Raw genomic sequence first — 13,343 nt, forward strand, 5'->3', positions numbered from 1 at the left:
ACAGTCCAGCATTTTATCACCACCCAGCACGAACCAAGAATGCCAACCCGCCTGCTGGCAGTGGCATGGGCGAGAGGCTCACACTACTGAGTTCCAGTTCAGAAGCCAGGTGCTCTTCACCTGTATGTATCTCAATAGAAAACAATGCATTGCTAATCAAAGGAGATATCCGAGATCTATAATTGTGTTCTTCTCAAGACTCATGAAAAGACGACAACGTCTCTGTCCTCAGACAGCCTTGGTAATGACTTTCCTATCAAGCACTCAATTAAGTCTGCTCAGAGAAAGGCAAATGCCCACAATCTGATGGGCTCGTCTCCTGCTTTCTCATTATGGGGCACAGGGATGCTGGAGGTCACTGAGTAGCCTATTCCCACAGCTGCCTCTGGGGTGTTCATCCTGCTCCAAGCATTGGTGGGATGCACTAGGTAGACTGACTGTGAGCCTAGCAAAGGATGGACTTCCTAAAGGTTCAAAGGTGCCATCCATCAATAGTGGCAGTGAGCTTCATCTCAAGTCATTCTCTCTAATGCTGTCTGGAGAAAATCCAATGGCCGCAGGAAGGGCTGGTCCCTGACATGTGTGGGCACCAGCTCTCCCATTGGACACTCCAAGTATGAGTAGAATCAGGTCTTTTCAGTGAAAAACAAGCAGGCATGGCCAGCTGACATCAAACCTTTCTGTGGTGTGGTCTCCTGATGAGTCACAGGACAGAACGGCTCATAAAACAGAAATACAAGCATCAAGACTCTCAAGCTCTTGGAAAGCTTTCTGACTCTTAGATCCAAGACCAGAGAGTCAAGTGGCCAAAGGAGAAAAGCTAGATTCCATCAAGAGTACAAACTTCTGTATTTCCCTGGCCATCAAGACAGCAAATGCCAACTAAACAGGGGCAAATGTTTATAAAGTATACACAACTAGGGACAGATACTTGAGACTCACTTAAACCCTAATAATGAAAAGGCAAACCACTCCATGTAAGTGGACAAAGGATTCAAGCCAGCATCATCTCTCCAGCCACCTGTAACCACAAAGCTACATACTACCCTAGTCTCTAGGGGATCCCCTGCACTGCCTGCGAGATGGTGACACACATCTGCAAACACTGGGACAACCATAACTAAGGAAGCAGTGGCTTCAGTGGCTGTGAGTGTGGAACCAGGGTCCCAGGAGAGATCCTGGTCCATCAGTTTCTCAAAGCCTGCCCAGTTACACTAGGCCCCCACTCCGCCTGGGGTACTCATTCAAGAGAAGCAGATCTGTGTCCTGTGTGTCCACATAAGTCCTAAGTAGATCCCCTAGCATCAGATTCATAGTAGCCCATTGTCAACATGGAAGATTCTGGCCACTGATATAGACGAAGGGTATGTGGTCCATCTGAGGTAGAACAGCCTGCAAGTAAAGCAAGAAGTCCTGCCACATGCTTCCACATGGATGAGCCCTGAGGATACTGCTAAAGGAAGAATGCTAGTCACATGACCAGCTGGGGAATGCTGAGAAATGTAAACCCTCCGGCACAACAATGGGATATTTAACTCTGTGGCTAATACACAGAATTGAAAACATGGGCTTCAAAACAATTAGTCTGACGTGGTTTAGAGAGAGGTAGAAAAAAGGAAGGGATGGTGTCAAATCCATAATCAGCACCACCTTCCCCAAGACGCGCCTGCCAATTCCTAGCTGCAACCTCATAGTTCTGCCCAGAACACGGTCCAGGGACCAAACCCAAGCAGGCCTGTGTGTCCAGCTCACAGTCATTCAGAGCAGCACACTCAATCTTAAACAAGAAGCAGATTATGAGAAAGGGACAACTTTCTCCTGTACATTGCCTGTTTTGTATTTGAAGGCAGTGCCTGGAAGCAGGCACTCAGGAGAGATGAAATGGCTTTAACGTGTGCCCCCAGATTGCTAAGAAGACAGAGGACAGGGTCTAAGTCATGGATTGTAAGCATTGCCAGGAGTAGGTGCACCCCAGGAAGGACACAGTATCACAAACAGGACAGGCTGACTCAGCTGCTCCGAGGTCACAACCTTTCTTGAGCTATTGAAAGAATCCACCAGGACCTCAGCAGTATCAAGAACATGAAGTGCCTTGTGCTTCCATCCCACGCCTCATTTCCCAGTAACATTACATACAAAAAAGTTCTCCACGTGGAACTCGTAAGTGTAGGGCTTCAAGGACACGGTCAGCTGCTCTTCAGAAGCTGGGGAGAACCCCACAGAGAACTGGCAGTGCAGAGGAGGGGGCGGCTCCTGTGTCCACGTCAGCTCCCAGACAAAGAACACGGACTGCTTGCTGTGGATAAGCTGTAAGAGAAGCACGGCTTTGGTCACAGTGCTCAGAGCCTTAAAGAGCAAAGGGGCATGTGTCAGGCAGAGTCTGCTGTGAGCCTGTGGGTTCCTATGGCTAAGCAGCAACTACCACTGCCCCATTCCTGCCTGCCTGGCCTGGCACAGACCTGGTAAAAGGAGTCTGCTTTCTGACTGTATCAGAGGTCATGAAAAGTCACTTCAGGATCATTATTAGGACATATCAAACTCCCTACATGGCTCTGTAATGGGAGATGACACTGTTGCAGCTGGACCAATGGCACTGCCTGGAGGTGAGCTAGTGATTGAGGAAGGAGGTCACTGGGATATGAAAAGAACATTGCTCCCCACTCCACTTCCTCCCCCTCTCTCCTCATTCACTCTCTGGCTCTCATAAGGTAATGGCAATAGCAGCTCTGCTCTACTGTGCGCTCCCCCCGCGATGTGCAGCCTCTGCACAAGCCCAGAAGTGACCATGGACTAAAGGGAACCTCTGGAACCAGGGGCAAAGAACCTTTCCTTCCTTTCAGGTGATTTCTCTCAGACACTGTCACAGTGCAGAAGGTTAGCACAACCATCACCTTATGCATCCATGTCAATCATTTCCTAGTAACATAAAATAACTTAGGAACAAGTCTAGCCAGACACATGGCCTAAACACTAGAGTCTACATCTACAGGATCCGGGACAGGCTCAGCAATAATCTAACAATGGCCAAATAAGTATTAGTGGGAAAGTCTGAAAGACTGGAGCTGCAGTCACCACCAGGAATCCTCTGAGCAACACTCAGCAACACTTACAACAAAAGAACACATACGGAAAATGCCAGGGAGTGGGGCCCACACAAGAGCTTCTCAAAGCAACACAGTGCGGAGGCCTTCCCCACAGCAGCACAGGGTGACAGACGGCATGTGTCAGGACCACACTGTCTCAGGGTGACGGCATGCACACAAGTAAGAGATCCCACACAAGCCTGAGTTTATGTAAGTCACACATGGGGCAGGGCAAGCTCAAGGCTTATATCTAAGATGACAAAGGCATTCCTGTGCCACGTGCTGCCCCTCAGCCTTCTAAGCCCACCCATTCCACACGTGAACTATGCAGGCAGGCAAATGACCGGGTGCAGCTCTGACCCAGGCCCTCCTGGGTGACCAGAAACTCATCCAATCAGCAGCAGGATCTGCTCAGCATCAGCCAGTCACTCTGGTCTCCTTCCCTGACCTGCTGAGAATCTGGTGCTCAGAGCAGAGACAGTTACCTGCTGGGACTGTGTGTTCAGAGGTGCCAGCCTCAGGTCAGTAGCATGACCCTTGTCTTCCAGATTACTGTCTGACAGCTCAAAGTCCAGTTCTGACAGGTTCTGGACACAGACTTGCACGTATTTTCTAAAACACAGAGACAAAGTGGTCACTCCCACACTCAGCACTCTTACCCCGTGCCCAAGATGATTATCTCAATGAGGTGAACTGACGTGGAAGACCCATCCTAAGCACAGTGGGGTCACTCCATGGGCTGGCACCCCAGGGTGGATGAGAAGGCAAAGCAAGCGGAGCACTAACATTTGCCTCTCTCCTTCCTGACTGTGGGTGTAGTCTGAGCGGCTGAACCCTGCCGCAACCCACCTCCCCACTATGCTGGACTGGCCCCCCAGGACTCTGAGCCCTCACAAACCCTTCCTTAGGTTGCTTTTGTCACAGCAACAAGACAAGGAACCAATACAGACACTTTCTTAGCTGCTCTAACAAAGCTGCCCGGGATCCTTTAGAGATCATGGAGGTTTTCAACCTTTGCATGTAATGTTTTCCTGCTCTGACTGATAAAGAAAAAAATGTACTGCTAGTATAACATTTCATCCTCACAACCAAGTCCACGGGAGAGAGACTATTACAGGAAGATGGAAGAGTCAGGGTGCCTGCCGGTGTTGTCACTTGAAGCAGGAAGAGCAGTAGCCCTGACATCTCTGCACTCTGCAGTAGGTCTGACGATGCCCCTAGAGCAGAAGTGCTCAGCTAGGTGGCCTGGCTGTTCCCAGGTGACATCAGCATACCTGGGGCACCCAGGCTGTGGTGTTGGTGTAGTGACATCACCCAGAGGCACCAATGAGCACTCTGTAGAGCATGGAGCAGCCTATCTAGCCAAGAAGCACCAGACCCCAAATATTAGTGTTTTAAACTCTCTACCTGGAGGCAGCTAGCAGTGACCGAGGGTGCAGCGACAGAGAACTAGCGACATAGACCTATGGGGATGCACTGGGCAGCCCAGAATGGAACTTCTTATAGAAGTTGATCAACTGGAGTGTGCCAATACCTCGGTCTCTTAAAACAGAGATGACAGGTAGAAAGGGACTGGTGATCAGTTGAAGATCCGATCTGAACTTCACCTAAAACTTTACCCTGACATGTCAGCTGTGACACAGAGGAAACTGGGAACATGGCCTGGGTATCCAGGACACAGGGAGCTACTCTAGCAATGCGTAAAACCCTAGTGACACACAGGGACAAGCTATGCACTGGTCCATCCCAGAGAAGAAGCAGAGCTAGCCTCCCCCATTCCTTACCGGGTTCCAGCAGAGAGCAGAGAGTGCTCGGTCCTGAAGGGCACACTGAATGTCAGTGCAATGACAGTGGAGTAGATAGACCACGGGCAATCAATGGACACCTGCAGAGAAACAGGGACACCTCTAACCCACTGGCCACAGCACAACCCTGTCACCATCCAGCCAGGGCACAGTGGCTTCTCTCTGGTTCACCATCACTATCCTGAGAGGAAATTCTATTAAACATATTCTCACATAGACAGGTGACAAACAAGGAACCAACAAGGAATGAAGACAGAATTGGACGCCATGACAGAACAGCAGCTCAGCTCCCAGCACATGCACTCTGACAGGAGAAAAGCCAGAGCAGCCGTGCCTTGTCCACAGGGGCCACGATGCCAAACGCACCAAGTATTCCAAGGCTGTAAGCAACCAGAAGCACTGGAAAGCAAGCAGTCACCCAATTCCTTCACTCTCCTGACAGAGCCTAGGTAAAGGCCAACCAAAGTGGGATATGGTGTGGACAAAGACTCACTCCCTGGGGGCAGGAGAGGAGCAGGTCTTGAGTTTGTTTTTATTCTCCCACAGAGCAGACCACCCTACTGGGTGCAAACCACATCTGCCACTGAAAGAGACATCATCTTTACTCCCTGTATTCTCTGCACAGCACACAAGAGAAATCTTAATTACTTTTGAGACCGTGTAGTGGTTTGCATAAGCATGGACGGCCATAGCTCATGTATGAATACTTGGCCCCTAGCTGATGGAACTGTCAGGGAAGGATTAGGTGTGGCCCTCCTGAGGAGGTATGTCACTGGATCAGTCTTTGAGGTTTTAAAAGCCCACCAATACTAGCTAGCTCTCTCTGTTTCATGCTTGTAGATCAAGCATGTAAGCCCTTAGCTACTGTTCTAGTGCCATGCCTGCCTGCATGTTGCCATGCTCCCCACCATGATAGTCATAGACTCTGACCCTCTGAACCACAAGCCACAAGCAAATGCTTTCTTCTACAAGCTGTCTGGGTCATAGGGCTTTATCACAGCAACCGACTGGAAGACTGGAGAGGCAAATCTCTTCTACAGAGATTGAGTTTAAAGTGACTCCTGGCTGAGGCCTACCCTACTGTTCCTGTACCCATACTGGATAATGTGGGAGGCTTAAAGGGACCTCAGAACTGGAACCTAAGTCACAGGAGGTGGACACACCTGACAATACTCCATGAGCTGGTTTCACATGCACCTGTAACCTGAGTAACCATATCTCTGAGATATGAGTCAACAGATGCCAGCCCCAGGCCCTACCTCAATGGAGCTGATCCTGGATGAGTTGACCCGGGGTTGGTGTGACATAACTCCTGCAGCCTTGATATAGGATGCATGGATCTACCCTCCCTCCCAGTGTCACAGTGACACCACTCTAGCTACAGTGAAGTCAGAGTCTCCTTGTCTTCTATGGTGGCTGCGGCCCTGATGATTGCACACGAGAGAACAGACATGAGAGAACAGGAGGACAGGAAACAGATTCCATGCTCCTCCGACCCAGACAGGCAGAGGCTACTACCTAAACACACAACCCAAGACCTTCTCTCTCTACCTTGTGATCTGTGGTGACCATGCAATGGCCAGCTCTCTGAGAATCCTTCTGCTTCCTGTGGAGCTCTGGTGTCCCCGGAATACTGGTGTCCCCGCCAGATGCTGGAGCTGAAGGTAAAGACAGAACCTCCAGCTCAAACTCGATCACGTGGTACGCAGGTGCAGTGGGAAGACCGATGCTTGTGACCTTGTCAGAGGACTGGATCCGGAGCAGGGCCGTGGAGCACTCTTCTGTGGGAGACAGAAAGTCACCTTGGACACAGCTTCTTGCCTTGTTCCCGGTCAGCAGAGATGCTGCCAAGAGTTTTTGCTGTCCTAAGTACATGAATGAGGGCAGTGCTAGGGGAGAGGCAGGAAAATCCAAGAACCAAGATGGGGCTCCACAGGAGGCTGACAGGCCAGACACAGCTCAAAGTGCCGACATGTACGGGCAGTCCCACATGCCTGCATGTTCTATCCCACTGCAGACCAACATCTGCCCCAAGGAAAAAGAAGATGAGGGGTAGGGCGTGGGACCTAAAAGGGTCATCTGCTTTTGCTCTTTGATGGTGGCTGAAGAGGATGAACCTAGAAAAGCACTCCTGTGGAACATGATCTAGCTGTGACCTGTACTACTTAGCAAGGGTGGCAGCACTTGGCACCTAATGAACACACCATGCTTAGTGACATCCCTAAACGTATGCCATGCTCCAGCCACTTACTAACCTCAGAGGACAAGATAAGATGTCAGACAAGTGTCAGGGCAGTGACGCCTGGTCCTCCCTCCATCCTGGAAGTGTGTGATAAATGTGGCCAGCTCAGCCTGCCTTACCTCTTGAGTTGGAGTAGACCACGGCTCTGTTCTCTGCCTGACACAAGATGAGCATGGCTTCCACGTTGCTGAGCTGGAGGCTGTCTCCGTTTTTTACTGTGTAATGGCCAGTAGTGACAGTAAACTTGACTTTCTGAGGGATGCCAGCCAAAAGGCTATCTAAATGAAACAAGACAGCAATTACTACCTCTTTACAACAGAGAGCATTCATGGGAGCCATGGAGAAGTGATCCGCTTTCCTTTCTTTACTGCAGAGGTTGTTAGTCCTGGGTACCATTTCCTCTCAGTGTGGCCACAGCACCCAGCAGGACCTCACTGAGAACAAAGGACACTGTGGCCCTGTGGGAGGGGAATATCACCTGGGCTGGCAGAGTAAGATTATGGTGTTCATAAATTATCAAGTCAGACAGGAGGCTCTGGGACAGAGTAAGGAAGTGGGCAGTGGAGCTGCTCCAGAGAATGTCAGGGCAAGGGGACAGGTGAGAGTCCAGAGACAAGAGGGAAAGGCAGGAAGAGGAGGCAAGGCCATGGGAGGGAGGGGAACGACGACTAGGGCTTCCTAAGAGCAGAGCTCAGGCTGTCCCTAATACACCCCCATGCAAGAGCCCCTGGAGACAGACTGCTGAGCCTGATACCCAAGAGCATCTTCTGGTGGCCCTGATAGAAGCTGCAAAATAAAGTAGAGTGAACTGAGGAAATTTAACTGGAAAAAAGTTTTCCTTTCTGTGTTTTTCATTTTGTTTTAAATGAAAGAAGTTTATTGTGGCTCACAGCTAAAATCAAGGATCTATAGCTAGTGATGGCCTCCTGAGGCAGCCAGGGCCTTGCATGGAAAGACAAGGAGTGTGTGTGGTTCGTGTGTGCACTTGTGTGTCTGGATGTGCACCAGGAAACTGTAGTCCTTCATATGTTTCTGAATGGAAGAAGACAGCAGATAAAGGTGTTCCTAGTCTAAGACCTTCCCCCTCTCGTGTTCCAGAACACGACACATGGATGCAGTCACTTGTGAATGTTTGCTCCTTCTACTTTGAAAGCTTACCAGCAGGACAGAAACTCTGGGTTTCTTAGGGCCATGCTGTGGAGTCAAGCCCACTCAGAACTTCAAAGATGAAGCCTGATCAGACTGTGAACTACGCTGTGCGATGCCACCCAAAGGAAGCAGTCACACAAGTCCCCTGCAGAATGCCTTTGTGTCTTACTTTCAGATACTCCATGGTAGCTAAGCATGGTGGCTAGCAATCACAGGACAATGAACATCTCCACGCACAGATCTGCAGCCAGTGACTCCCAGACTTTTTCCACTACCCTTTCTTGGCATCCCCTGTAGGTAGACAGCAGAGGAGCAAGGTGCTGTGCAAAGTGGTACACGAGACTCTCCCTCACACCCTCTGTGGCTTCCTGTGTGGCTGCAGGCCCCACTCACCAGCCAGTGGTTCCACGTGCAGCTGAGGCTCCTGAGAGTACACATCATACTGTACAATGGGGTGGATGTGTGCCAGGACAAACCACACAGGGCCCACCGAGGCCCGAAGCTGCCGCAGCGTGTATGTTCCAGGTTCTTTGGCCTGGGGTAAAACAAGGTACTTAGAAAGATGACACTTCATATGTTACAAGTACTGAAGGTAAAGGCAGGCTGTCCTCTCACTCAAATGCTACCCGTCTTTCCTGCATCCCTGTCCATGTATCACGCCTACATCTAGCTGCTCCAAGACACTGCTGGCTCTCAGGGCCTTTCTGAGCAACTGATGCTTATGGCTCAGCTTTAGCCTCCAGGGCGGTAGATTCAGGGTAAGGACCTGTATGTGGTGCACTTCTCAGCAGATACTGAGTAAGGCATTCAGTTGGTACAAGGCCCATCAGGGCAAGACCATATCCATGTGGGGCACAAACGTCTTCCTCAGACCCTGAGCTCTCATGAGGTGAAAGGAACAGGGTATGCACCATCTGAGCAACATGCACAGGGCTGACACCCACACAGCCACCAGTGGGAAAGCTTACACAGCAGGTCACCTTCACAACCTCCTCACACACACAGGAGCCAGACAAAAAAACCCAACAACAGCCAGTTAAAAAGCTAACTGAAAGTCCAAACAGAGATCTTCATAAAACCTTCATTCACTAGCGGGGGATGGTGGCTCATGCCTGTAGAGAGGCTGAGGCAGGAAGACTGCCAGGAGCTTGAGGCTACTCTAGGCTATACAGTGAATCCCAGGCCAACCTGGGCTACAGTGTAAGAGCCTGTTTTAAAATAAAAACAAAACCTAAGCTTCATTCAAAACTTATCAACAGCCAAACTACTGTGTAGAAAAGATGTAAAAAGTTGTATCTTCTCTAAAAGCAGCAGAGGCCTCACAGCACTCGCTGGCTCCCTCCCCATCACCACCAACTGAGGGCCTTGCCCTGAGCCCAGCCCAGCCCCATACCTGGGTCTTGAAGGCTATCTTGTTGGCGCCTGGCTGCAGGGTCACACTGTTGCACCTCAGCATGTGGGCCCCATCCTCCAGGGCCAACCCTGAGGGCGGCTCTAGAGAAGAGCCACTCTCCTGCCTCCTTAGAAGCATGTGGACATTCCTACAGATAATGCCTGTGGTGTTCAATGAGTTATCAGAGGGGCTTCTCTCCAACATCTCCGACAACTCCAGGGCGGGCAGGCTGTTCTGAGATGCAGGGAACAGTGAGGCCTCAGCTGGGAAGGTGATGATTCCATTGGAAGTCTTGTGCTTGGTCAGCCACTCGGCTGTCTTCCGGTAGTTGTTTTTTTCGATGCTGAAGTGGACATTGACAGCAATCTGGTCCACGTGCACAGGGATGGGCATCTGGCTGCATACCGTTATCTCCACAGTCAGGACACCACCCGCATGGACCACAGCATTGGGAGGGTCAAAATGGAGATCCTTCAGCCTTGCAAATGAGTGCATGGGCAGTACCACCTTGTGACCTGCAAACATACACCATGTCCCACACTTGAACCACATCTCCTGCTGGCACTGGGAGGCAGTGTACTGCCAGCTCAGGGACACAGGACAGAGTGCAAACCCCCCAACCTCCCACACTCCTTCCATCATAACAGCAGACTAAACAAAGGTTTCTACAACTCTAGGAATGAGCAAATTAACAGCAGTAAAGATTTGCACAGCTGCTCTGGCAACTTTAGGAGGAGCCGCCCCTCAATTTCAAAACAAGACTGCTCAGCAGTCCGACTCCTAGGGTCCTCCACAAGGGACCCAAGTAACCTCTTAAGCAACTTTTAGAAACTCTCCAGTAAAGAAGCCAAGTGCTCCACTGTGCCCCTGAAAGTTAGTCCTGGCATTTGCCAGTCTATGGAGATAGCAGAAAGACAGCTGCCCACAGTGGGCACTCTACAGACATGGAGATGGGTGAGAACCCAGTGTTCTCTACACCGTCCTGTGTCTTCCTTTCTACAAAGGCCTTGGCTGAATCTAGGAATGGTACAGTGCTGCGGAACCACTGAATAGTCCTGATGACCTAAAGGGTGGCTGGGGGGGGGGGGCGTCACAGAGGAAGTGTGCTTAGCAGGGAAGCTGAGGCTGTCACTATGGCTGTGGCTGAGCTGAGCCCATTTAAAAACTAACCAACTAACTGACCAACCGACTGACCGACCGACCAACCGAAGTCTGCCCATAAATTAAAGCAGACTTGCCACAAGTGACCTAAGAAACGGACAAATGCTTTCAGAACTCCTACTCACACAGAGGGGCCAAGGAGCAGGAGGGAAAGGAGGGAATACCCTCACTCCCATCATGGCCCCCACAGCAACAAGCAGAGATGTCTGTAAAGCAAACCACCTGATGCTGCTGAGAACATCATTGGGTGGCTCTATGGATGGGTGGGCAATCCACTTCTGCAGCCTGTGATCACACCCAGGAGCCAGAACCTTTGTGGAGAAGTTGCTGTCATACTCACAACTGCTACAGACTGACTGACATATGTAACCTGCTGCATGCACATCTGTGGCATTTGGATGTGGGTCTTTGGGAGGTTAATCAGACAAAAAGAGGTCAAGTGGCACTTAGGAGAAGACATCCTGAGTGCTTGCTGTCTTTTGCACTATATCTAAGGACACAGCAAAGAAGAAACACTCTCCAGAACATGACCCTACTGTACCTGCCTATGATGGTTTTCATATGCTTGGCTCAGGGAGTGGCACTATTAGAAGGTGTGGCCCTGTTGGAGTAGGTGTATCACTATGGGTGTAGGCTTTAAGACCTGTGGGTCTTTAAGACCTAGATGCCTGGAAGTATTCTGCTATCAACCTTCAGATGAATATGTAGAACTCTCAGCTCCCCCTGCACCATGCCTGCCTGGATGCTGCAATGTTCCCATCTTGATGATAATGGACTGAACCTCAGAACCTGTAAGCCAGCCCCAATTAAATGTTGTCCTTATGAGAGTTGCCTTGGTCATAGTGTCTGTTCACAGCAGTAAAAACCTAACTAAGACACTGCCCTTGCACTTCTAGCCTCTACAACTCAGAACAAATGCCTCCTGTTACAGCTCTTGCCACAGTGCTTTATAATGGCAACCTGAAGGGAGAGTGTAACATGGTGTTTCTCCTAAAAGGGCTTAGTCAACTAAATACAAGAAGCAAAACTTTTTAAGTTTCATCTGGCCACACAAAATCATCAAGTGTCTTCCTCCAAGCACTTACCCTGAATCTCACCTTCCAGAGTCTGTAACTTGGAGGCTCCCGGATGGAGACCCAGGAACAGATTCCAGAAGGTGAATTGGTCTGAATGACAGCTGGCTCAATGTCTTAGAAATAAAGAAGTGGTGTAGCACTACATGCCACACACCATGAGCCTTGAAAACATTAGAGTCAAAGGAGCCAGTTACAAGAGACTTCGTGTAATGGGAGTCTACAGAAAGAGGTGGCTGTGGGGACTGGAAAGGCAAGTATAGGGTTTCGTTCTAGGTAACAGATGGACTGTACCAGGAGATACACACATCTGTGCATATGCTAAAAGCCACTGAATTGTATGCTTCAAATAGGAATTCATGAACTATAAATTCTATCTCAGCAAAGCTGTTATATTTAAAAGAAAGTGCTAGTGTCTTAAAAAAAAATGAGAGTAAATGTTCTAAATCAAAAAATAACTGAGACATATATGTGCCAAGAATTAAGTGATTTGTGGCTCTTCATTGAACTCCATTAAAATACTGTATGTGGGTCTGGAGAGATGGCTTCATAGGTTAGGTGCTTGGCATGCATGCATGTATAGCGCAGTGTGGAACTGCAGCATCCACATAAAAGCCACTGCAGCACAGGGAGCAGAGACAGGGAAATTGCAGCAGCTCTCTGGCCAGCCAGTTTAGGAACAAGTTCTAGGTTCAGTGGGAGACCTTCCCTCCAAAAATAAGTGAAGTGATTAAGAAAGACATCCTGACTTCAACACTGGCTTACACACACATACAGAGACACATACAGAGAGAGAGAGTCAGAGACAGAGACAGAGACATCACACACACAGACACACAGACCACCCCCCCCCCCACACACACACACAGGTGTGATAATGCATGCTTAGTACTTGAGAGGAAGATGCAGGAGGACTATTTCAAGTTTAAGACCAGGTGGGTCTACACAGCTAATTTTACACTAGTCAGGACCACACAGTGAGAACATGTCTTAAAAAAATAAAACAAAAATTACAGCAAGTTGTGGAAATACTCAGATATAATCAGAGAGACCTGAGCCTGGGACTTCAGGTCCTATAGGTCCCTGTGAATGCCTCTTGTGTGAGAAACTGTCTAGAGCATTCTACTTCACAGAAGCATGCTAACCTGTTTGGGTGAAGTCCAGAGATTCACTTAGGTTCAGCAAAGGAAAAGAACTGGAGAGACAAAGATCCTCAGCTAAGCCGGGCGTGGTGGCACACACCTTTAATCCCAGCACTCGGGAGGCAGAGGCAGGTGGATTTCTGAGTTCGAGGCCAGCCTGGTCTACAAAGTGAGTTCCAGGACAGCCAGGGCTATACAGAGAAACCCTGTCTCGAAAAACCAAAAAAAAAAAAAGATCCTCAGCTAAGTCTCACAGGCAGGCAGCATGGCCGCGCCCCTCTCCTCCTTTCACACC

The 13,343-nt window shown here is 49.6% G+C and overlaps 1 protein-coding gene across 1 annotated transcript in view; it reads right to left on the reverse strand.

Moving 5' to 3' along the window:
* Trappc10 (trafficking protein particle complex subunit 10) overlaps positions 1-13,343 on the reverse strand; it is a 58,635-nt gene that overhangs the window by 7,536 nt on the left and 37,756 nt on the right. The window contains exons 14-20 of the mRNA XM_021174541.2: positions 9,673-10,187; positions 8,673-8,814; positions 7,250-7,408; positions 6,440-6,669; positions 4,868-4,968; positions 3,569-3,695; positions 2,137-2,307 (exon numbers count right to left, since the gene is read on the reverse strand). Coding sequence (XP_021030200.1) covers positions 2,137-2,307; positions 3,569-3,695; positions 4,868-4,968; positions 6,440-6,669; positions 7,250-7,408; positions 8,673-8,814; positions 9,673-10,187 — 1,445 coding nt within the window. The remainder of the gene's footprint in view (positions 1-2,136; positions 2,308-3,568; positions 3,696-4,867; positions 4,969-6,439; positions 6,670-7,249; positions 7,409-8,672; positions 8,815-9,672; positions 10,188-13,343) is intronic.

Source organism: Mus caroli, unplaced genomic scaffold (assembly GCF_978045245.1).
Source record: "Mus caroli unplaced genomic scaffold, Mus_caroli_1 scaffold_9, whole genome shotgun sequence".
NCBI lineage: Eukaryota > Metazoa > Chordata > Mammalia > Rodentia > Muridae > Mus > Mus caroli.